Source organism: Convolutriloba macropyga, chromosome 5 (genome assembly GCF_964194025.1).
Source record: "Convolutriloba macropyga chromosome 5, txConMacr16.3, whole genome shotgun sequence".
NCBI classification, from domain to species: Eukaryota; Metazoa; Xenacoelomorpha; order Acoela; family Convolutidae; genus Convolutriloba; species Convolutriloba macropyga.
Genome location: NC_134472.1, coordinates 43,939,822 through 43,966,705, shown reverse-complemented (window position 1 = coordinate 43,966,705; position 26,884 = coordinate 43,939,822). Strand labels below are relative to the sequence as shown.

At 39.3% G+C, this 26,884-nt stretch overlaps 1 protein-coding gene across 1 annotated transcript in view; it reads left to right on the top strand.

The window, feature by feature from the left end:
• The first annotated feature begins 1,251 nt into the window (after positions 1–1,251).
• The window catches only part of LOC142340377 (uncharacterized), a 26,286-nt gene continuing 653 nt past the window's right edge, over positions 1,252–26,884 (top strand). The window contains exons 1-3 of the mRNA XM_075390955.1: positions 1,252–1,636; positions 19,355–19,785; positions 22,713–22,800. Of these exons, the coding sequence (XP_075247070.1) occupies positions 1,252–1,636; positions 19,355–19,785; positions 22,713–22,800 (904 nt within the window). The remainder of the gene's footprint in view (positions 1,637–19,354; positions 19,786–22,712; positions 22,801–26,884) is intronic.

Below are 26,884 nucleotides of genomic sequence, written 5' to 3'. Positions count from 1 at the left end.
CAACTACTCCCTACTTCCTCCGCCCACTTACGCCCATCGCCCAAAGCCCACATACTCCACCCACCAACTACACCTCCTCCACCATCTACCTACTCTCCTACCCAGCTACCCACCCCACCCAAACTTGCCTTTCACTCCACCTACCTATCACTGGCCCAACACCAAACCCGGAACTGAAAACCGAATTATCAATTTTTAAAAATATTTTCATATTTTTTTGGCACTTAAGTTTTGATACACTTTCTTGTTTGATATTTCTGATTTAGGTGAAGCAAATTAAGAGATTAAATTGCAGAACTCATCGAGTCGTTCCCAGTATTCTACCGGCTATTTTCTATGTTATTATATTGGATCTTCTCCGTTTAAGGCCCCAGCACGTCTTGCAACCCTAGTTAGAGAGTACGTGGGATTGCATAAACCATTATGTAGAAATATGGCACGTGCGTCTGAGGGTGCAAATTATATGAACGCACTGATGTGAGGGGGCACAAACGGAGGAAATCTGCGATTTTTTGGCGTTTGACGGCTCGGAATGTGTACAATGTTCTGGGTTGGGACTCAACCGAAAACGATCGTTCATATCAGATTTTGTTTTGAGACTTTTTGGTCGCAGATGGCATTTTTATACAGCTTAAGAAATAAATTTTTGTTGCTCTATTTTTTGTTTGTTTTTTCGCCTATGCCCAGACTATCGTGTGTTCAAAGTTGCCTACGATCAGACTTTCGTGCGCTCAAAGTTGCCTATGTCCAGACTATCGTGCGTTCAAAGTTGCCTATGTCCAGACTTTCGTGCGTTCATTGGTGTTTTCAGACCGGGTAATTTTGAACCCCCCTTGTGCGTTCATTTCAGTCTGAACATATCGGCTTTTGGTCTGGCACCTCAACCTAGGATGTGTCTTCACTGATGGGTCAAATTCTCGGCATGCATTTTGATCTTGGAAAATTATTTTTACGGAAGTCAATAAATGGTACAGCAGCTTTCATTAAACTTTATCAACGATGAATGCAAATTACCAAATTAAAGTTTTAAATTTCCAATCTACGCTTGCACCTGCCGACACACCTATCGTCCTTTTGAAGGAATTGGAATCAAATTTGTTAATAATTCCATCAAGATTTTCCCCTTCAGTGTTGTGGACTAATTTTTCCTTCTCTTTTTCTATGGAGAAAATAGCTCTTTTTCTCTCCATACTCGCTTCAACAGATACACTGAGGGCTGTCACTATAACGTGGCATTGTCCTAAAATGAAAATGACGTTTGCAAGAGCAAAGTTTCTAAGTCAGCGCTGGCAATATGGACACTATCTGGGTTCTTGTATGCGAGTGGGATCTAAAGGCAGCTGGGTATTTTGTGAAGATCGAAACTTCTGTGGATATGAACTCAAGTTAGACCAAGCTTTTCCTAAAGTCTCCACAAACGATCTGAGAAATCTTGACAATGAGCGCACTTGTGAATTGATGGCAAGAGGGAATTCTGTCACCGATCCATGCGATGAAATTGAAGTTGAGTTGAAGAGACGCGATGACAATGATTGTGTGGGTGTGGATTGTCTAGAGGGGGAAATTTGCGAGGACAGAGTTGGATACTTTGTCTGCATCACCAGCAATGGAGTTGAACACGAGAACAATCAGTGTGGTAATCACCGTTCAATTTCTTTTTTCAACATACTTGCTATTCTTTTTCAAAAAAAAACAATAACTTCATATATTATAAATGAAGTGCACATCAAACTAGAATAAATCCCTGTTAATTAGGAATCAGACCTTTGATATTCAATTAGGACGATTTTTTTCCAATTAACAAAAAACATCAGACGGACGGAATGTTATCAGTATGAATATTGGCTGATCAGGAATGAGGTAATCCTCTGACATCCGCCGTCTTTCCTTCGGATGCTTCTGACCATCGGCGGGTAAAAAAAGCGACATGCCAGAAAGATTCCTCTAGTCCAGGTCACAAATGTTGCTCGCGATTAAAAAACCTCCTTTATGAATAATCTTAAAGTAAATAACTAAGAAAGACGCCTACAGATGTCTTGGCTATTTGAGGCTATTCGCTTCACAAAGTACAGACCACCTATGAGTTCATTTAAATCTTACCCAGGATGAAGTCCGCAACCTAAGACAGATATTGGCCAGACCGACTTGGGTCGCAGACAGTGGGCCCCCACCGACCATACCCTAAAACAAGTATTGACCAGACCGAACAGACTTTGGACACCCTTGTTCAGATCAAACAGACTTTGGCCACTCTTGGCCAGACTGAACGGAAAATGTCCAGATTATATGCCAGACTGAACAGACCCCAGGGCAGACCGTTGTTCAGACTATTGGTCGCACCGTATGCCAGACCATCGTCCAGACAATTGGCTGGACGGAACAAACCATAGGCCAGACCGTTGTCCGTACCATCGGCCAAACTAAACAGACCCAGAGCCAGACCATCGGCCACACCCACTTAAACGTACAGAAGAATCCATTTAAGTTTATAAACTATTCCTGATTTTATAAACTATTCCTATTTCATTTTTCTGAAATGTAAAAGTAAAAGAGATTTTTTAAAAATAGTGAAAAAAACGTCGATTTAGAGACCACGCGAATTTCGGAAATTATTATGATGAAGTAGTCCATCTAGAAGTAGATGTTCGTTATCAATGAATAGCTTTTAAAACTCATCAAAAACAAAACTAATCAAACTCAACAAAAAGGGCAACAACAGGAAAGGCATCAGAGCAAAATGGAAAAAAAATGTCCAAAAATGTTAGAACAAAATTAAAATTAGAACGTTCCGTTTTGAAAAACGTGTCGCTTCTCAGCAGTCAATCTTCCAAAGCATAAATGCAACTGAATGCAAACAAAACATTGATAATCAGCTAAGCTGCTAAAAGAGACTATGAACAACAGAACTAAGATTAAGAAACGTTTTTTTTTCGAAGCTCAAAAACTATCAGAAACCTAAAAATAGATTACACTGTTGAAGCAAAGCACCACCAGATTCAAACTGTTACTTTTAAATAATGATCGTAGAGAAGTCTCATATTCAAAAAAGGGCTAGCACTATAAGCAGCAGTCAAAGCACGACAAGTAAAAAAACGCGATAATCCGATTTTTCTCGTATCTCTCAAAAAATTTTCGTATCTGAAGCTTAATGTCTTTTGTTGACTTTGCCGCCTCGCAGTGTTTACTCGTTCTGCTAATAGATGTTATACCACAAAATGGACTTCAATTGACATCAAAATCATTAAACTTTATAAAGAGTTCTTTTCAAAAAAGACGGTACCCAATTACAATAGAACTTATATTGAACTCGAACTCAAAAGCAGTTGAATGAGTACGTGGAGCTGCTCCTAACAGCTCAAAATCATTGTTGTTTTAATTAATGACACGAATATGCAAAAAAACTCATTAACGAAATGAAAGGTTATCAAAGTTCTGAAAATGGCCAAAAATTTATCTGATTTCTTTTTAAAATCTCATTGTACTCTGTGGTACGGTTACATCTTAATGTGAAAAGTTTACTAAATTATCAGTTCTCCTTATCTCATTTTAGTTTAAGTTTATTTCTCATTGTCATTCACCAATGTCAACAAGTAAGTTTTACCTCCGACTATAAACTCAAGTTTTCAGTTGTTTAACACATCACATGCTTGAGCCCCATCTCCTTTATATGGCCTAAGATAAAAAACTGACTGCTTGTTCAGCGCCGAAACACGCCCATAACATATTTACATTTGTTTTTCTTTAAAAATTTCACTCCCTTTAGCTATAGCTGCGTCTTTTGCATTAGGGCGTGTAGAAGAGACATAATCTTCAAAAGGGCTACTACCATCAAGTACCTTGTGCAACTTAGGGTCAAAAATGCGAGCTTCAAATTGCTCCGAAAAGTATAAAAAGTCCTCCTCTTCCCCGCTGAATTGGACCCTTTTGTTCTTATCACTCATCTCTTGTCTAACCAGTCTATCAATTCAAAACAAAAATTAGTCTCTCTAATCAATTTATCAATTCAAAATCTTTTCACTTGCTACTTTCATACAAAAACCAACTCTTAGGAGAACTAGGATTAAAAGGTCGGCAAACAAAAAGAGGTCCTACATGCACACACTACCCTCTTGTCTGTGTCATTACTGGTCATTGAGAAACGGCCAGGCCACGTCCTTACGAAGTTCGACTGTAAAAGGATCCTCTGGGTCGGGTCTTATCCTTAGCGGAACCCAGGTTGCAATAACTTCACAGACTCAAGGACAGTCTCTACATGTATCGCCCCTTATTAGCATAATTATTTCTCCAACGTTATACCATTTTTCAATCAAGTTCAACCATATTTGTAGAGTGTTTAAGTTTTGCGCTGCACTACACGTTTATTACAATGTTTTTAAATCGAAATCTGAACGTTGTTCAGCAAATCAGCGCTTTTCCAAAAAACGAACGGTGTTCGATTAGGTTGCGCTTTTTCAAAAATAAAATGTCCGAACGGTGTCCGGAAATGCAAGCGCGTCACAACCAATAAACTACCTTTTAGGAAAATAGCTTTCTACAAATTTACAACAACTAATGTTTTGAATTTTGGTTTGGCATTTTGCCGGCACTCATACAGACTCCTTTAAAACTAGGGCCTGGAACTTCACCCTGCTGATCCTTGCTAGCTACTCTTTTCGGACTCTCCTTTGCTCTATCTTTTTGGATTTTCGTCTCTTTGGCCCTTTCTTGCCTCTTTGGCAATGTCTTGTCTCTTTGCTGTTTTGTTTCTGGTTTTGTTCGCTGCTTTGCAGAAAAATTTTTTGTTTGCACCTGTGCGTTTGGCTGGGCACAGTAACCTGTTAAGCTTTGTATTGATGTGTGTGAGAGAGAAGTATTAATCAACGTTTCAATTGGCGGCAAAATTTGTTACAAATCAGTCGGTTTATACAGCATTATGTTCCCGCAATCATACTTAATGGTTGTGACATCAAACTCGAACTGTAACTTTTAAATCAAAAATCGGAAATTATCGGAAGTCGTTCTTGACTTCCTTCATTTCTAAAAGCAGACTTCTCCCAGCAAAAACATCGATCAAAAACAGCAAACAATGTGATGGCTTCAATTGATTTGAAATCAATGCATCCAGTTGACAATAGGGTTTGCATAAACAATGAGCCGACGAGCCAAATCTCATTCAACCCCCCCCCCCCCCCATTTTCATACAGCAAATTTATTTCTCGGGGTGAAAACTCTCCGATATCTGACACTATATGACTGTTACGTAGTAAATGAACGAATAATATTAACCAATCAGATTCGAGTATTTTAAACGCTTATAGAAATCGTTCTAAATGAATAACATACGTTCTAATATACGTAGAAAGTTCCGAAAAAGTTCATTTAACCTAATTCTAAGTAAAAATAACCACGATTTGTATCAATTAGGCTGTTTTTCGGCTTAATATTTTTAGGTTTTCTAGACAATTGTTGACTGAACTGATTTGACCTCAATGACATCAGACGAAAAAATCTGTTAAATGAGCATCAAAAACATCTTGCCGTCTAAGTTTCATTTGTTGGCTTGAACGTTGCTTGCTGTTGAATACCTTTTGCTCTATCATTGACAGATGACGAATTGAATTCCCGAACTACAGTTTTTACTGAGTTTACATGGTGCCGTTCTCAATCTACGAGCACTATTTAGCCAATTTGTATTGCAAAACTTGTTAAACAGACGATGACTTGAAATCTGACGAACTGTGGATTACTGAGTATCTTAACGGTTCGCTGGCTCTTGATTTTGACACAAATGGTGACTCATTTATATACGATCCTCAGTACAAGATGAAGCGTGCAATCTCTACCAGATATATGGAAATCAGATATATGTTTTGGAATCAGAGAAGTTCGGAAAGAGACAATCTTTTACCAGACGATGAGAAAGGCCAGATCTTAAATCCGGACGATATGAACACAATCTTAAGGCTGCGCCAGACGGAGAGCGATGAATTTAGTCCAGTAGGAACTGGGATCCAAGTGGAACAGAGCAGTGAGTTGATTCCACTGCTGAGGCTCTACCAGAAGGCATCTGTTGAATGGATGCTGAAGAAAGAACGACAACCAACAAGATGTTTCGTCAACTTTCAAGGCAAAGGTGTAACTGGATCTGGAACTTCCTGGACCGCCTCGGATGCTGGCTATATGGTTTGAGATATCGAAAAAACCCAAAACACAATCAGCAAAACTGTAATACAGAAACTTCATTTTTTTGTAATAAATTGGTAAAACTTTAGACGGCAAGGAACCCAACCCCTGACGTTTTTTGAAATTTTTTGGAGGGGTAGTAAAATTAAACCATATCTTGAAAAATATTAGTAAAAAGTCACCATTAACGCCCCGCAAAAAAAAATTGAGACGAAAAAAAAACACTGATTTCGAAAATTTTTGGAAGATTTACAAAAAAATTCGAAAAAATTCACACAGTGGGTTTGTTTTCCAAAAAATAACCTCTGAAGTAGAAAAAATTGAGAGAATATAATGCCAAAATGTCCAATTTTGAAAGTTTTTGGTCAATTTTGATGCAACTCGAAAAAACATAGAATATAAATATCGAATATTTGAAAAACCGTACTTTCACGCATAGAACCGTCTGGTTTACTGGATTGCCATTCCATACACAAGAATTTGCAAAAAATTGACAAAAAATTAGAGAAAAAAGTGGTTAATTCGCCAAAATTGGACAAAAGCATAAAAAAATTGACATATTTGTAAATAACTTTTTTCAAGAAGAAGGTTCCAAAAATTAGTGAAACTCAATAGACAAAAGGTTTGTGAAAATTTTCACAACCTCCGGCCTACAGGAAAAAAATTATCAATTTACTATATTTTCTCGTCGCTCGTTTATGAACCGTTTAGTCCGCGTCCTTTTTGTTCTGTAACTTTTAAATTCTCCGCGTTCCGTTTCTTCAATGACATCGCTCTCCCAAAACTTCGCTTTTCGTTTTGTTCCGCTACGGTTTTCGATGTAGTATGTCATATGTGATGAAGTATGTTGTTTTTGCTGTAGTATGTTGAGTATGCTAATATGCGGGTTTTTGGTTTTGGTCTTATAGTTTTCTAGGGTAAGACTTAGTTGATTCGCGAGTTACGGCTGGACTGTCTTTTGACTTTTCCAACTTTACAAATTTAATAGCCCTCCTGTTGTAGTTTTTTGATTTTGCTGCTGTATGTTTGTGTCTAACTGTTTGATTGGTAGTGCTTTCTACGGTGTGACTTAAGTTTATGGTTTCGAGTTATGGCTGGATTGTTTCTTGACTTCTCCAACGGTCATAATCTACAAATACACGTTTATCTGCAGCTTGTTTAATATTGTTAGCAAGCTGATTGGTTTTGATTTGTGTTTTGCTGGGTTGTGATTTAAGTTTATTCTGGAGTTACGGCTAGTAAGTTTCTCGACTTTTTCATCTTTTTAGTGTACTACTGTATTGCCGTTAGGTAATTTGTCGTTATATTAAGCCCCATTTTGAATTCTGCTAGCTTGTCGTGCAGTGGCTTCTCTCCTTCTTCCTAGGGAGTGACTTAAGTTTGTTTTGGAGTTTCTTTGGTTGAGTTTTTTGCTGTGGTCTGATAGTATGTTTCTTTCCAACCTCCTCGCTCATTTTGCGCCCGTTCTTTCGCCACCGTCCCGTTTTTGTTGCGTCGCGCATTTCTCGCTCGACTTGCCGTCCGTTTCGTTTCCGTTCCTTCGCGTACTGCTCGCTCGACTTCTCGTCTGTCCCGTTTCCGTTGCGTCGCGCGTTGCTCGCTCGACATCCCGTCTGTCACGTTTCTGTTTCGTCGCGCGTTGACCGCTCGACTTCGTTTGTCCTTCGTGTCTTGCCGCGTTGAGCGCATAGCTTTCAGTGCTCCACTTCTGTTTTGTTGGGCTTAGGGCGGTTTGTTTTACAAATTGTCTCAGTGTACTGTGTTTGGTGTCTTTCGCGTTGGGTTTGTTTTGCGTGGATTTGGTTTTTTGGAGTGTGCTTTTAAATATAACCGTGTGCAGAGTTAGTTCTGCTGGGTTTTGGAAATAAAAACATCGTGATTTCTAATAGTCTTGATCAAAAAGTCAATAAGCTGTACGGTGCCAGGAGTTCAAAGCGTGAAAGGCAACGAAACCTTTATGACTGTTGTAGACAAAAACGAGGACCTGATTGCATTTGCTGTAAAAACGGAGGATCCAAGAGCACTTGTTCCTTCATTAGAGTCTTATTTGGAAGCACTGACAAAAAAACGACAAGATCCTCACATCAGCACAAAACTACATCAACTCTGCTGATGATAAAGTGATTGAATATCAGGAACCGAGGGCTTCCATTCGTTCTGGAGGTCTCTCACTGATGCCCTCGTCCAAAACTTCTAGTCAGCTTAAACAAGATTACGTAATCGCTAGAATGAAGCGCGAACAAAGTGAAAAACAAAATGAGGCAGCCATTCGCCTCGCTAAATAGAAAAAGCAAATAGAATTAGATGAACTGGAGGAAAACAATAGGAAACGGTTGGCAGAAGCCACTCTGCAAGTGTTTGAATTGCTGGACGCTGTTTCCAAAGGTAGCCACTCTAAAACGACTGCCAATGCTAGGAGCCCAATGAGAAGTGAAAAGGCTGTTCAGGACTGGATTAACAACTCACTTGCTTTAAATTTCAACAACGAAAAGAAAACTGGTGAACCAGAGGTTGCGAAATACCATCCAGAATGCCCTAGCCACAACAACGGCGAAGCAGTGGAAGATCACAACACTGACATTTCAAGGATTTCTATTCCAAAAAAATGTCAAGGCAATTACATTTTAAGCAATGAGACCTTGCAACAACTCGACCCTAATTATACCCCACCTGAAAGTGTTTTGCCTGCTGCTATTACATAGGCTTTGTACCAGGCGCACCTACGGGCGCGAATGTGTCAAACAAGTCAACAAGGCACGGCGCTTCCGAGCACAACTAACCAAGGAACCGCAGATAGTCACCCGCCTTCTCAATCAGCCCCATGGAATTCTTCACCGCCCATTCAACAGCCCGTTTTACTAGAGCTTTTCGCACAGCAAATTAATCAAACTAAATCGTCTGAGTTTTTTCTACACGCACAACTTCAAATTTCACAATCTAGGGAACCTGAAACATCAAGTCTGCCTGAGAACAATTCGGCCCAGCGTATATGCTCCCGAAAACAAATTTATTTTGTTCCCCGAGCCCCAAACGCCACTCTTCCCCAAGCGAATAATCCAGTCCCCGTAATAAATGTTCCCTTTCATCCGAGCGCCCCCCAAGTCCAAACAGCACAACTCCGAACCCACTCACCCTAATGCCCTTCCCATCCCGAACCCACTATTTGCACCTAACCTCCCTGCTCCCATCCTCTCAGACTGCTGTCTACAACACTTTTCAAAAAATACTAACCAAGTACACAAAATCGTATGTTCCGTTGCTCCTCCTGTCCCAAATATTCCCAATATCCCTCTTGGCCATTACTTTGTGCCAAATATGAGCCAATGGCGTTTTCCACAGCACAGACCGTCAATAGTCAACCAAGACACTACCACCGTGAATAGTGCGCCTCCAAATGTACAAGCACATATCGCACACTCTAACACTAAAGTTCCACTACGAATATATCAGAATTCACCCGTTTTGATTAATATGCAATCACCATCAGGCGCACAATAGGAAAAATTGATCGCAACTACTAGTAATGTTGTACCTGGTCTGGCCACTCCAAATTTTCAGGCAACATACCCTTATGTTGGGCCCACTCCGTTGAGTTGGAGTGGTCCGCAGGTGTCTGCACCTGCCCCTCTGATACCGGACAATGCGTCATTGATTAGGGAATTAGCTGATGCAATAACCAGCAAGCAAAATGACCCCTTGCCCGAATGGAAACTTCCTCAGTTTAATGGCGACCCATTACACTGGCATGAGTGGTATGGTCAATTCAAAAAACGCGATAAGCACACATTCCGCCAGTGTCCTCAACCAAGAAAGTGCCGAGCAGAAAGGTGCAATTATTTGCATAAAACACTATTGCATGGAGCAGATAGGGTTTTCCCAACAAAAAGTCAACAAATTCCAATACCATTCAGCCTTCTGGCAACATAGGTCAAAGTAAAGCAACCTCTAGTCAACTCCAGCTTAATAAGACCACAACAAATTTATCGGTTACTGATGTTAAGGGGCTCCTTCAGGTAACGGAATTGCAGTTGGTCAATTCGTCCGGTTTAGATACCAAGGCTTTAGTTTTGTATGATACCTCCTGCAGTAACTCTTGGGTGGCCGGTATTCTCGCAGATAGACTCGGTTTGCACAGTAAAGCACTAAAGTTAACTGTCAAGGGTATTAATACCGGAGAGGTCACTGATACTAGGATTGTAGAAGTTACTGTGAAACGAATAGAACATCAGAATTTCGAACCATTTACCAATAACCCTTTCTTTAAAAAGAGTCTGAGCGTCGGCTCAGATATAATTAATGTCCAGGCCCTGCAAGAAGCTTACCAACCCTAAGCAGTCCTTGATCCCGTGACATATTCCTATAAAGACATTGAGATGATACTCGGACAAGATGTCTATCATCCCGTCCGCCCGTTAGAATACTACTGTGCCAATGAAAAGCGTTCACCCGTTGCCGTACGCTTAGCCATAGGTTGGGTCTTAAGCGGTCCGTTACCACCGAGTTTTTGTTTAACCTCAACGTGCTTTAAAGTGAATATCGAACACAGCAAGGAGTTATCAAGTGAAGTAAAGTCATGGTACAACATCGAATCATTTGAGGAAAACAAGCATGTCGACGCATGATCCACAACAGACGCAAGGGCTGACGAAATCCTTGAGAATACCACCGTACACAATGGCCTGAGATACGATGTCGGAATGCTTTGGGCAGCAGACAACACCAAGCTCCCAAATAATTACTTCTCCTCCCTTGTGCAATTCAAATCTCTTGGAAAACGATTGGCCAAGGATGAAGACCTTAGGGAGAAGTATGCTAGTACCATCGAGGAAGATCTAAATGAGGGGTATGTAATTGAGCTTCCGGACGCTCACAACTTAGATAACCCGTCCGATAGAGAGTGGTACCTACCCCAAGATCCGGTTTTAAACCCGAACAAACCGGGTAATGTGCCTAGGGTGCTCAATGGAGCAGCAAAATTTCATGATGCCTCGCTGAGTAAGTCCTTGCTCACTGGCCCTGATCTGCTCCAAAACCATATTTATGTACTTTTTCGCTTCCGACAACAGCCATATGCCATCTCTGCTGACATCGAGGGAATGTTTCTATACAGTTTGGCGTATTACCATCAGATCAAACATCACTTCGCTTTCTGTGTCCGGAGAACCCCACAACTGACGTTGTAGTGTATCAATTTACGCGCCATATACTCGGGGCTAAAAACTCGCCCACATGCGCCAACTATGCATTACAACGCACAGCCAGAGACAACGCAAAGTTTTACTCCAAAGCTGCAAAAGCCGTCCTTGAAAAGTTTTACATGGACGATTACCTTGACTCAGTGGAGTCTCCTGAGAAAGCCATCAATAGAAAGAAGGAATTGGTACGTCTTCTCCATCTCAGTGGGTTCAAATTTACAAAGTTTGTAATCAATGTGCGAAATCTGGTTGATCGAATTGATAGTTCTCTTCAATCTACTGAGCCCAGGGCTTTTGCTTCATGCCAGGAGGAATCATCGCACGTGCTTGGGCTAAAGTGGGACCACACTAATGACACTATAGTTGTGAGTAGGGTACAAGCTGCGCTATCACAAAGTCACTCACGCAGCGCTTGGTCCTAAGTCTGGTCTCGAAAATCTTCGACCCTATTGGTCTTGTCGCACCGTTTACTGTTGGTGCTCGACTGCTCTTAAAAGACATCTGGCGTGTCAAAGGACAACATTGGTATGATGAGCTCCCACAAAACAAGGTTCGAAAATTTTTGGTGGCAGTTTCCAGGATATTTTTAGTGCCGTCGCATTTCTTCGAGCCCGAGTAACAACTCCTACGGGCAAAGTAAAAACAGAGCTTGCGTTTGTTTTGGTAAAGCGCGCGTGGCGCCAATGAAAGTTATGACTGTCCCAAAACAAGAAATACAAGCAGCTCTACTTGCCGCTCGGGTGAAGAACGAATTATTCAGGCACTTACTATAACTGTTAACAAAGTATTCATGTGGACAGACAGCACGACCGTTCTTCAGAGGATAAACTCTAATGAAAAGAAACCAATCTTTATTGCAAACCGCGTTTGCAAAATTTTGGAGTATACCAGCATGGACCAATGGATCCACGTCGCAACTAAGGATAATCCAGCTCACGCTGAAAAGCGTGGAAAGTCCGCTGAAGCTTTGCAACTAAGCAGTTGGGTCAAAAGTCCACAATTCTTAACTCAGTCGTTTCCCTTTCGTACCAAACAAAGACGTCATAAAAAATATCAAACTTGGCGTCAACCAAGTAGTCACTATAGAAGATACTGTATCTCTGGCTACATCTGTCAAATAACAGATAACTCCAGTTCCTTGAATATTTCCGTTAGATAAGTTTAGTTCTTATCAAAAAAACTTATGCATTGCCTCATACGTTTTCCGGTTTTTGCCAAAACATGCCGGCTACCGTAACCCCGATGGTAGCATTACGGACCCTACTGAGCTTGACGAAGTCGAGCGTCATCTACAGTACTTGGTGCAAGGAGAGTCTTTTGAAACCGAAAGGAAAGATTTTCTCGACAAAAAATCTGTTAAACGGAGCAGCCGAATTGCTCCACTTTCACCGTTCCTTAGTCGAAATGGGCTAATCTGTTCCTCGGGCCGCATCAAGTGGTTAATGGATGTTGGGTCCAACGTAAAGTACCCAATCATCTTAGATGCACGTCATCCGTTTGTAAAACTGTTCCCTGAACATACTCACGTAAACCATTATCATCAAGGCGTTGAATACCTAAGATTAATGGTGCAGGAACACTTTACAGTACTGAAACTAAGATCATCTTTGCGGTCCATCAAAACACACTGCTTGAGATGCCGAGAATTAACTATGCAACCAATCATGTCTGACTTACCTAAGGAGAGACTTGCTTACCAGTCTCCTCCCTTCACGAACACCGGCCTTGACTACTTTGGGCCGTTCTATGTTACTGTCCGCCGTACTACTGAGAAAAAGCGGGGCTTCCTCTTCACCCGTATCACTACTCGCGCTCTCCATGTCGAGATAATTACATCCATGGACACCAGTTCTTGTGTTATGGTAGTTGAGTGGTTTGTGTCACGTAGGGGTACACCTGCCATGATTTGGTCGGACAATGGCACTAACTTTATTGGAGCGGAGAAACAACTCCGAGAAATTGTCAAAAAGGGGAACATTGTCAATATTGCAGCTGAGCTGGCTCACAAAGGTATAAAATGGAGGTTCAATCCACCCAGCGCACCACATCAGGGTGGTATCTGGGAGAGGTTGGTACGCAGCTTCAAGCGCTAGTTGTATACTGTTCTTGGCACGCGTCGCCTCAAGGATGAGGTGCAGCATAATACTTTTTGTCTTGTGGAGCATGCTCTCAATCCGGGCGATTGGAACGCTACAACGCCTAACCACTTTCTCTTAGGAGAATACTCTACCGGTATTCCGTCTCTTGTCGGCGATAATAAATTTGATCGTCGTAAACGTTACGCCCGTGCGCAGTCGTACGCTAATGCGATCTGGTCCCGTTGGATCAGAGAGTACATACCGACGCTGAACCGACGCTCTAAGTGGCAGACGCCTGCCGAGCAACACCTTAAGACCGGTGACTTGGTTTGGATAGTTGAGGAAACCAACCCTAGTGGTTACTACCCTACCGCTCGGATTGTGAAACTCCGTTACGGCTCTGATAGCGACGCTCCCTCCGCTGTTTTACGTATGTCGACCGGTCCACTCGTCCGCCAGCTTGTAAAACTTGTACCAGTTTCTTCCGGGCCGGAGGATGTTACGTAGTAAATGAACGAATAATATTAAACAATCAGATTCCGTTATTTTAAACGCTTATAAAAATCGTTCTAATGAATAAATTACGTTCTACTATACGTAGAAAGTTCCGAAAAAGTTCATTTAACCCAATTTTAAGTAAACGTAATCACGATTTTTATCGATTAAGGTGATTTTCGGCTTAATAATTTTAGGTTTTCTAGACAATTGTTGACTAAATACGAACTGATTAGACGTCAATGGCTTCAGACGAAAAAACCTGTTAAATGAGCATCAAAAAAACTTGCCGTCTAAGTTTTACTTGTTGGCTTGAACGTTGCTTACTGTTGAATACCTTTTGTTCTATCACTGAGGGGAGTAATTCCTGAAAAGTCCTCCCATTGCACTCCACTCTTACATGGCAATTTCAGTCAGGGGTGGGGGGGGGTAATTCCTGAAAAGTCCTCCCATTGCAGCCCATTGCAGCCCACTCTTACATGGCAATTTCAGTCAGGGTGGTAATTCCTGAAAAGTCCTCCCATTGCAGCCCAACTCTTACATCATGTTACCCCCTCTGAACAAATTACCCCCCCCCCCCACTCTTACATCAATTTACCCCCCATAGACAAATTACCCCCCCCCACACTCTTACAACAAAATGGGAGGATTTTAGGGAGGACATTCGACCCGGGCAGATGGATTGAATTCCCGATCTACAGTTTTTACTGAGTTTACAATGACAACAAAAGTTTTCAGCGATCAAAAACTTTCAGCCAGAACAGTACGCAAAAGTTGCAAGGTTAGGGTTTCTTGTCCTCTCCAGCCGAAGTGTGCATGGTTCACGAATCAACAAAAAAATAGGCAGTGAAACATTCGAATTTGTTTAGTTGCCAGTCAACCAACGTCTGGCAATCCAGTGGTCGAGCACACAAATTCCAACAAGCTGTCGATCCCTCCTGCTATTCAGTTAACCCCCGATTAAGAAAAGAACAACAAGTATTTACTTGTTTTTCCTACAAAAATTCTTGATGAACAAGAAGATAGTTCGCAAAATCGAATTCAAACTGCAAACAATCAAAAACGGAAACGCGTAGCTAACTCTCTGATGCATCCAAAAGCCAACAAAACAATTTGTTTTCCAACATTAATAATCAGAGTTTGTCTGGAGGCTCTTTCCCAAATATTTCTCTAACCTTTGAAACTGTACGGCCTAGAAGAATCCAAAGCAAACCGTTAAAAACAATTGGACCATCAACCACATCACTAAAGATCTGCGGAAAAAATTCTATCCAGATGCATTGCCAATAATTTAGCAGCGGTTCCAAACAACCAACAGAAAACTGTTCCCTCCTTCCAAACAGTGCGCAATACTGACCAGTTACAAAGTGCTATTCCTCATGAAACTGCGTTTGTAAGCTCAAACTCAACAAGTTTAAGTAATATTCAGTATAAAGCAAGCTGGGTAAAATGATGCCACAAATTCTTCCCCTACAAGCGTCCAGAAACACACTACGCCGCGTATGCAATATAGCCACCAACAGCTTATAAACGCCGCTTACGCAGTATAGGCATCAAAAAAATTCAATTAAGCTACCTCCTCTAAGGTTACAAAACGTCAACGGCAACCCAATGCGATTCCTTGATTAGATAAACAGTTTCTCAAGAAAGGCTCAAAACAATTCTTCAAAACGGATACTTAACGATTCACCTATTTGCAGAACTCGGTAACATTCACGGCAAAAGAGCTCATAAAGGCTTACACCTGCTTTTTCAGATTACAATGAAGCTTTAAATGAACTGTTGACCCACTTTGGTGTCTCTTCAATTTTCGTAAGCACATTTATAAACCTATTGGAAAGCTGCAATACTCATAAATCTTTCATCAACAAACACTCTTTAATCACCTTCGCTACTTTTTGAAAAAAAAGCTGATTCAGACATTCCCGTTTTTCAATAATAGTTTTCTTTATCAATGAGGAATCAATGTTTCTCAATCAATGTTTTCTCAATCAACTCCTTTCAACTGCAGATGCCATCCCTAGAGCAAAATAAACAAACTATTCCAAGCAATAAAACCAACAGAAGTTTGAAGTCAAATTTGAAAATTCACAATCTGCCATAGGCATTCCTTCACAAAACAATGGGTGGCAAATCGATTGTCACTTCGCAGAAAAAACACTAAGTTGAAACTTATCCGGATTATCGGAAGTTTTCAGCGGAGACAGATACCCAGTAACTCCAAAGCGCAGCCTCTGTACTGATTGTTAGCAGCAAGTGGCCCTTCAACAACCACCCACATTATATATATCAGGACGTATTATTCTGCACATTATTATTCGAGGTCTTACAGCACGCCAAGAATGTATGGTGAAGCAGCAAACATAAATGAAATAAATCAAACATACGAGACATTTAGCGAACTCTGACATATCTATTTCCCCAACGTCAAGGAAAAAAAAACATTATAGGTTAGTCTTTAATTGTATTTTAACCCCAGTTTTGCTTTTGTTGACGTGCCACTGACACCTTTTTAATTGGTACCATTTTAATACATCACGCGGGTGCCAACCAAAATATCTGTACAGTTACAACAGCAAACCTCTAATCGGAGCTTCTGAAGAATTGAAAAACTGTGTAGAAGGCCTCGATAAGAACAAATTGCACAAAGAGATTGTAGACATCGAATACTCAAATAGAGACCTTTGATAATTGTATCAAATGCAAACGAAAATGAGGAACCCTTTAGCTTTAATCATTTTCTTATTCATTGCTTCCATACTGCACTACCTCAAGGCTATTTTCCATCATCTAGACCTGCAAATATGGAGTTTTGGTGAAATGTGCAGCAGTTTCCGAACCGCATCTTGAGACATGTAACGCAAAAGTATCTGCCAAAACCGACGAAGTGTGAAATTGGCTGATGGTAATTCGCTTAATGTCAAAAATACAGTACGGATTCTCAAGGATATGACGCTACGGGGAATGTGGCCCCTCGAAGAGTTGTAGAAATGTTTCCTAGAGGAGACGGAAAACATCGAGTGGCGAAGGTATTAAGAGCCTGCTGCATCTCTGTTCGCCCGTAAGCGGCCTCGCTCGTGTTTACACTGATTAGTTTTTTTTCACAATTTTTCGCGCAACGGTCTTTCTAGGCAACTGTAGTTACTCTTTACCCCATATTATTGAGCAGCATTTCACAGAAATGTGACCTCTAGTTAGTTATCTGGAACAAAACTGGTGGGAGAAAAAACCCACTGACGACAAATTAGAGAGCATCGGTCGGAAGTTAGCCTTCCAAAAAGAAGAAAAATGATTGATTTATACAGACTGAGAGGTATAAAAAAACCTACCATTTCAAGCTGAATGAAATCAATGATCATACGAATACAAATTATCTCATTGTATATTCGTATTGCTCATAACACGACCAACTTGTAAAAATTTCTTGAACCGTGTAAACCTTTCATTGCATTTGTGAATGAAGTAAGTCAAACAAAAAAATCAGCGAAACTAGTTTTTGCTGAATCAAACACGCGTCATTTTTAAACTTGACACACTAGAAGACCCTTCAGCTGGGTCCCCAGCCGTTTTGAGCAAACATTAAAATTCAGCTAGCAAGATGGAGAGATTGCTTAAAAAGAATCCTACTCATTTCATCGAGAAATCAGTCAATGGTTTTCAGAAAAAAAACGACAGCGCAAAACTGGACAATTTAAAATCAACGGGGAAAAATTGAAAATGTTGATAAAATCTATTATCTTGGAATAACAATAGACAATAATTTGTCATAGAAAGCATATAAAGGCGGTCATGCGAAAAAGCACACTACTCAGTGGTATGTTTCATAGACTCAGTGAATTTCTGAATTTAAATCAGATTGTTCAATAAACCCACTGTTCAATAAAGGACTTTGAATTACGCAAATTCTGTAGCGTTGGTTGTTATGCAAATCTAATCAAAAATTAAATTTATAGCAAGAATCAATTTGCACCTAAAATCTGCGAGAGTTGGATTTGTAGGAAGTTCACAAATTGTTAATTAAAATTATCAGATATCATTGAGTAGTTGTCTTAGATTCTTTCTCTTAAAGTGTTTGATTTAAAAAAATCTATTAGGAGAACAGACACAACCATAGACTTAGACATCGGTGATTGAATGAAGCTGATCAATAGGTTGAAATACAAGGATCGCAAAATTTACCGTTCATTGAATCTTATAATGAAAATGACAGACCGGCAGTTGAAGTTTTTGCTATATTTTTTTAATAGAACTAAATTTTTTTAAGTATGTAAAAAATTAGGGTCACCTTTAAAAAACTAGTATCATTGTTCAAAATTTGTTATATTTTTAGTTTTGCTTTGCCTTTCAGCACGAACACTACTTAGATAATAGCATCCGAAGTAACCTCTGATAAGACCGTTCCAGACAAAAGTAACCTCTGATTAGACCACCCTAAAACAAAATATCCTCTGATCAGTCTCAAGTGCGCTCAAAACAGCGTGTTCGTTCGACGAGCGCTCAAAGCTGTCCCTGATCCGACCTTCCCAGAAGGAAGAAAGAAACGACATCAGCCGAAAGTCAGAACATTGTCCACAACTTTGTACCGCCACGTCCCAGAGTAAATTCAGACTCTTGTCCAAACGATTGTGCGCTTGAAACGACCTCTGCTCAGGACATCCCCAGACCAAACAAAACCAGTGATCAGACAAATTTCTACGCCTCGTCCAGACTAAATCCAGACCATTGCGCAGACTTGTGTGCGACCATGGTCCACACCAAATTTAGACCATTGTCCAGACGATTGTGCGCCTGAAATGACCTCCGCGCAGACCATCCCCAGACCCAAAATGCCACTGGTCAGACCATTTTGCTGAAATTGTCATATGCGGGGTCCAGATGTTTTCCAGACCCTTGTGCAGACGTTTGTACACTCAAAGTAAGCTCTGATCAGACCCTCCCCAGACCAAGAAAAAATTGTGAAAAGATAAACAGTAGTATGTAGTTTGTAAAACCGAAAGAATGGCACGTCTAATCATCTTAGAAAATTCGTATTTTTTGGAAATTTGGAAATTCTAATTTTTTCGCTCACTATTTTTTCAAAAGTTAGAAATTTTATCGGATTAAGGAGTTGTTTAAAGTGCACCAAAATGATTAGACCAGACTACCAGTAGAAAGCAGAAAACGGAACAGAAAAAGATTACGCAGTTAGATAGTCGTGATTATCCAACTGTGTACTCTTTTTCTATTCCGTTTGAATACACATATATTTGTATGCAATATATACGTTTTTGGAAACAGAAAATGAGCAGTTTATTACTATTATTCATTGTTTTCATCGGCAAAATAGTAAGATTTTCCTCTAAAAAATATTTTCTATTAAGCAATTGACCGTCGTTGTTATATTTTGCCCCGCGCAATCTCGGCCCGTGCATGTTCTGTTTCCAGGTGGCGCCGACTATTGCTGGTCACGATTTCCGGAGACAGGAGTTGAAGAAAGTGACGAGGAGTACGTGGAGTACCAGATGTGGAGCTGCAAACAGTCAGACGGAAAAGAAGCTGCCCAGAACAGTTGCGTAGGTCCCAGAATGAGAATAACAAAAAAGTACATATGGGTGCAAAACAAACTACACTGGTACGAGGCTCAAAGATACTGCGAAGAGCGCCACAATGCAAGAATGTTTGGTGAATTGGACGGCAGCTACGAACAAATCGAGTTTCTATTTTCAAAATTAGGAGAAAACTCGATGTGGTTAGGCATCACAAAGGCACCCTTCACTCACCAGTGGAAAACTTTATCGGGTATCGACGTAACTGAAGTATTGACAGAAATGTGGGCGCCAGGACAACCCGATGAACCACCAATGAACAAGAAAATTGTAATTCTGTTTGATGAATATTATACAACAGATGGGCAAGGATTAACATTCCGTCGCCCTTTCATCTGCTCTCTCCCTCCGAGTCTAGATTAAAAGTTTATCTTGTAATACAGCGTTAATCGCCGACGATTCTTTCAAAAAAAAGTCAGACATATATGACCCTTTAAAGATCTCGTGAGAAATCAACTTTTCTGATCTTTTTAAGAACATCTTGTTAGAATCTTGCAGGAATCTTAGATCTTTCAATATTAACGTTTTTTTTACAGAAATCTTAGATCTTTCAATATTAACATTTTTTGCAGGAATCTTAGATCTTTCAATTTTAGTATTGTCTTTGACAAGCGAGTTCCACCGCTACTTAGTACAAACAATTCCGTGGTATATTTAAGAAATAAGTGCTTGAAGATGGAAGATCATTATAATATGGGCGATACTAGTATTAGGGCCCGCACAGTATCTGATCGGTAACAGATATTAGCTCACTTGTATAATAGCCAGACAATTATAATATTTAGAATAATTATAATAATTATTACAATATTAATGATTAGAAAATAGAATATTAACACAAACCAAAGAATTGCTATATAATTTCTTAGAAAAAATAGTACTAAAGAACAAGAAGAACAATGACAAAATCTAAACAAACAAACGAAGGATACAGTAGCATTTAGCGGTTGTGGTATCAAGTATAGTCATGTAAGAAAAAATCAAATCATTCAAAATGAAAAGAAATCGGAAATGTAGAAGTCATGATTTTTATGTATCCACGTTTTAGCTTCATAAGCTTTGTTGATTGTCTTTATTACAGTTGATTTCTCTACATGTTTCTATTACAGTAAAAATATATACCTATTGTTTTAAAGGGAAAGGCGTATTTAAATAATATTTCCCCAACTCCTACAATAGTGAACCTTAACTGTTGATATACGCCTAATAAGGAAGCTATTTAACTATTTTTTTCCTTCACGCTAATCAAATTTCATCGTTTCATTACAACAAAATTCAAGTCGAACTTTACTTTTGCTCAACTTTTAAATTGGATTCGTCTCCAGGGCCCCGTTATTTTTTCCCATTACTGTTTTACGGTGAAGGATGGTTCGAGTGGTAGGCCGGTAGGTACAGGTTTGGGGAATTTTGGTAATCTCAAAATGTATCCGGCGTCTATATCGACGTTTTTGATTTACCGGAAATAGCAAAAAGACAAACAGAAAATGTCCGTACTCAAATGATAAATGAAATCTGTTGCTCCACGACCTATTATTCCTCCGGAATATCGCTTTCCTACTTTCAGCCAGTTCCAAGACTTATGTCATCCTGATTGGAAAGATGCGAGAAGGGTGATTCTAGCAAGATTTAAATGGCCAAAAGCTGGTCAGAGTATCAATTTGTGATGCAAAGAATGTCTTTAGTACCAAGAGATCAAAATTTGAAGACAAAAAATTTACCAGGTTCAGCCATATAAATCTAGACATTGTGGGACCACGTTCAGCAGTTCCAGATTCTCCTCATAGGTATCTAGCAACGCTTACCAACCAAATGACAAAATGAGTTGAAGCGCATCCTTTATCACTAACTACAGCTGACATTATAAGTGATGCCTTTCTGAATTCGTGGTTTTCTAGGTTTGGCGTGCCTTTATACATAACCACAGACAGAGGTTCTAAATTCAAATTTCAACTTCTGGAATGCTTAGCAAAAAACTATTGGTTTATGTCGGCTTAGAATAACTGCTTATTATCCTCACTCAAACGGTCAGATAGAAAGATTTCATAGAACACGTAGAGGCTTTAAAATCGGCAAAAAGTGATTGGCTCAGAGCCTTGCCTATTGTTGTTTGGAATTTGAATTAAACCAGACGAAAATGAAATTTCTGCATTATCAGCCACTACTGGTCTTGATGTTCTAATCTTGAATTCCATACTCAACGAATAAGTAGAAATATTGTCTGTTGAATTTATTCGCCAGCTACAAAGTTATCTACAGTGTTAAAGTTTCACCTCAGAGAGAAAAAAAAAGTCAAGTTCTAAAGACAATATTCTTATTCCGAAAGAATTCTGAATGTTCCCAGGCTTGGCTACGCGTTGACCGTGTAAAACAGCCGTTAGAGGCTCCTGATTCTAGTACACATGAAGCAGTCGCTTTCAATTATGAGTACAAAACAGCGCAAATAAAACTGAATGGTTTGAGGCAAACAGTTAGTAAACAAAGACTGAAATCGTGCAAATTGCCTTCAGCCGACAAAAAGAGCCATTACACAAAAACAATGCAAAGGTGTACCCAATTATGAGCAATGGTGAGACAAAATTAACTTTTCAAGAGCGCTTTTGTCTTTGTAATGAGTCATATAATCGAGCAATGCTCAAATGTTGTATCAAAAACTGCCTCATCAAATGGCTTCATTTGGATTGTGTTCTCTTAAGAGCACATTCAAGGGGCTCATGGTTCTGCTCAACGTGCAAAAGCACTCTCACGTTGACGCATGTGCGTATAGAATGTGGGAAATTGGGCAATTGAACAATTTTGCTTTATGTTGACATAATTGAAGCTTTTGCAGATTGTTTGCAACATTGTTATTCTCCCAAATTATTTTCTTCGGTTATTTATTTATATTTTGTCCCTAAGACTCCCCTTCAATTTCTCCGTAAAGAAAGCTGCTATTATTTACAAATAGAAGCAACCTTAATGGCAAGTATCGTACGGAAAAGTACAAATTTTCTCCCAAATTTAAGCCGATTTCGTCCACTTTAGCACATAATTTCTCCTCTTTTTTGACAGAAACTCGGCCTCATTGAGCATTCTTTACTCATTTGTAAGCGTTAATTGGCATTAAAAGACTTTGTTTCCTATATTTGTTTGACTCGAGTTTCCATTTTCGCTTATTTTCATCATTTTTTGTGAAATTTGGTTGTTTCAGGTTTTTTCAGCTTATTTTACTTTTGGGTGACGTGGACAGCCTACTGGGCGATGTGGACAACCTACTGGGCGATGTGGACAACCTATGGGACGATATGGGTTTTATTTTAATAGATATTCTTTTTCTACAATATTCTGAATTTTTTTGCGGATTTTGGTGGATAGTCTGCCGTATTCTGGATCTTTTGCGGATTTTGGTGGATATTCTATTTTGGCACCGTTTTTGGGTCTCCGCCACTCAGGAGGGGGATATATGCAGGATATAGTAGCATTTAGAGGTCATGGTATCAAGTATAGTCATGTGAGAAAAGTCAAATCGTTCAAAATGAATTGGAGAAGTAGAAGTCATCGTTTTTATGTAACCACGTTTTAGCTTCAGGAGCTTTGTTGATTGTATTCATTACAGTTGATTTCTCTACATGGTTCCATTACTGTAAAAATATATAACTATTGCTTTAATGGCGTATTTAAATATTAAGTTAGGATTCCCCAACTCCTACACAAACAGAAATGACAACAAATAAAGAAGATACAACTACACGGAAGACAAGCACAAAATACGAGCGTATCACCAAATCAAAATAAAAAACACAGCTTTATAACGGTTATAAACATAAACCGACTAATGTCGGAAGAATTGCTCTCGAACGACAGGCGGATGAAGAACAATTTGCCTCCGCCGGGAATCGAACCACTAACCTCCTGAACCATTAACACACTCACTGAACACTCGGCTACCAGGACCTTGTCTTTGCTTTGCTGCAACCGACTTTTATTAGCAGCAACCTTTATTTCGGAGTGAGAGCAATAGTGATCACTCAAAACTGAAGAATGAAAGCTTGAAAAAGTCACTTGAGAAGTCAAAGAGGTTTCCAGAAGAAAAACGAAAACTAATTAAGCAAAAAATTTGCATTAAAAAGACCAACAGGTTTACAATAATTGCTATGAAATTCGTTCAAGATTAATCAATAACAGACATAACAATAATAAACAACGCTGGACAAAAACCGAAGTAATATTTGTACGAAAAGAACCCAAAACAATAGACAAACCATAGAAACAGAATAAATTAACTCCGGAAACTATGCTACTGTTTTCATCAACCTTGGAGGAGGCCATAGGAACCTGGTGCCGGAAAAAATAATATAAAAAAATTCAATAAGATTCAAAAAATTGAAAAAATTGCAAATATTTTTAAAAATTGGTGATATCAAAATCTTTAAAAACATTCCATTACATCTAGAAGCTATGCAGTAACCTACAATCAAACCCTAGAGGAGGTTATGTGGCTCTTGAGGCTGTAGAAACCTAAAAAATAAAAAAAATAAATACTTTAAAAATTTGCTAAAATGGCAAAAAATGAAGAAAAAAACGGCTAAAATTGGTGTTAATAAAAGTTGAAAACTAATCCATGGCCATGAAACATATTCCAATAACTGATTATCAAAACCACACGGAGATTTTCTGTTAGGCATTAGAACCTTAATACTGACAATAAATGTAAAGATTGAAAACATTTGCAATAATTGTAAAAAAAATGCTAAAATTCGCGATGTTAAAATGCTGAAATCATTCCAGTACCACTAGAAACTATGCAGCAACCTATTATAAAACACTACAGGAGGTTCCTTGACACCTGTGGCTGAAAAAACTCAAAAACACACTCACTGAACACTCGGCTACCAGGCCTTGTCTTTGCTTTGCTGCAACCGAATTTTTCTTAGCAACAACCTTTATTTCGGAGTTAGAGCAATAGTGATCACTCAAAACTGAAGAATGAAAGCTCGAAAAAGTCACTTGAAAAGTCGAAGAGGTTTCCAGAAGAAAAACGAAAAATAATTAAGAGAAAAATTTGCATTAAAAAGACCAACAGGTTTACAATAATTGCAATGAACTTCGTTCAAGAGTAATTAATAACAGACATAACAATTATACACAACGCTGGACAAAAACCGAAGTAATATTTGTACGAAAAGAACCCAAAACAATAGACAAACCATAGAAACAGAACAAATTCATATAATAGCAAACAAAATACAAAATCGGCAAACAGAAACAAATCATCAAACCGGTTATCTCAATCCTCAATCCAAAACCATTTTTATGAAAATCTTGAGTATGATTGAAAAAGAAGGTGAAGAAATACAACCAACTAACGTCGGACGAATTGCTCTCAAACGACCGGCGAGTGGTTGAATTCGTCAGTAGCAAGCCACGGTATAGTGAGACTAGCCTTAGCTTGATTCGAATCTGCAACTTTTAGTTTTCTAGCCTTGTTAGTAAATAAATTAAAACCTGAAATTTTAAAAATTTGCAAATTATTGCAAAATTCAAAAGAAAAGCGTCCAGATTTCGCAGTGAAAATATTCAAAACTAAAACTTGTCTATGGAGTTAATTCAAGTAACCCATCTGCCAGACTTGAAAAGCTTCGTTGGCCAGTAATGATCGTTAAACTCAGAAATTTACAAAAATATTCAAAAATTTTGAAAACAATCGCAAATTTTAACAAAATCTTGCTTAAATTCAAGATATTAAAATCTCCAAAACCATTTCATCGTCTCAAGAAACTATCCAGTCTCCATATTTGGAGCTTTATATAGAACCACTGGCTCAAAGATCCTTAAATTTGGAACAAGATAACAATTTTCCGAAAATTTGAAAAAAAAATTATCAAAAAATTGCTAAAGCTGGAGACATTAGAATATTGAAAACCATTCCATTAACTCCGGAAACTATGCTACTGTTTTCATCAAATTTGGAGGAGGCCCTAGGACCCTGGTGCCGGAAAAAAAATAATATAAAAAAAATCAAAAAGATTCAAAAAATTGAAAAAATTGCAAATATTTTTAAAAATTGCTGATATCAAAATCTTTAAAAACATTCCATTTTATCTAGAAGCTATGCAGTAACCTACAATCAAACCATAGAGGAGGCTATGTGGCTCTTGAGGCTGTAGAAACCTAAAAAATAACAAAAAAAATAAATACTTTAAAAATTTGCTAAAATGACAAAAAATGAAAAAAAAAACAGCTAAAATTGGTGTTAATAAAATTTGAAAACTAATCCATGGCCATGAAACATATTCCAATAACTTAGTATCAAAACCACACGGAGATTTTCTGTTAGGCATAAGAACCTTAATACTGAAAATAAATGTAAAAAATTGAAAAAATTTGCAATATTTGTAAAAAAAAAAATTCGCGATGTTAAAATGCTGAAATCATTCCACTACCACTAGAAACTATGCAGCAACCTATTATAAAACACTACATGAGGTTCCTTGACACCTGGGGCTGAAAAACTCAAAAAACGACAAAAATTTTCAAAAAGCTTGAAAAAAATTGTGAAAATTAGTATAAAATTGCGTGTTTTTAGCGATCGGTTGTTCGAGCGTAGCACCGGGGGGGGGGGGGGGGGGGGTGGGCCAGGGGCTGATGGGGAAGGGAGTGGTGGGGGCAACAGTGGGGTGGCGGGGGGCAACATCGCAGTGGGGGGGGTAGGGACAATATTGGGGGGGGGCTCAACAGTTAGGGTGCTTCGACCTCTAAGAACCGCCCTTAACACCGTAAGTATGTCTCCAAATTATTTTGAGCTGAAACAGAGCTGAAAGGCTCTAAGAGCACTTAATGCCCGCTGGGCGCTACCTGTTTATCCCGTTTTTGAGGACGAAAAGTCAAAAGCGTCAGACAAAATTTTGGTCAAGCGAAAAATCACAAAAACATAGCCGGTAGAATATTACCATCAGTTCTTAATTACTATACATTACAAACTAAGCTACTTTAAACTCCATTGTTCGAAAACAGTAGTCAACGTTCTAAAACAGAAGTCAAGACAAATTTCAAGTCATGACTTCAGCTTAAAAAAACATAGCCGGTAAAATACCGGAAACGACTCGAATTGTCGAGCAAAATAATCTCTAACCTAACTTGGGCAAAATCAGAATATCGAAAAAACACTAGAAATAACAAAAATGATAGACTAATATAACATAAAAAGCGCTAAAATTTTTTTCTTTTCCGGGGTGGGGGTAGGTGGGGCAGGTAGGCGGTGTTGGGGGGTGTAGGTAAGTGGGGTGGGGGGTAGGTACGTTGCGGGGGGGGGGGGGGGGTAGGTAGATAGGTACGTGGGGGGAGGGGGGTAGGTAAGTACAAGGGGGGTGGGGGAGGGGGGATAGGTACACGT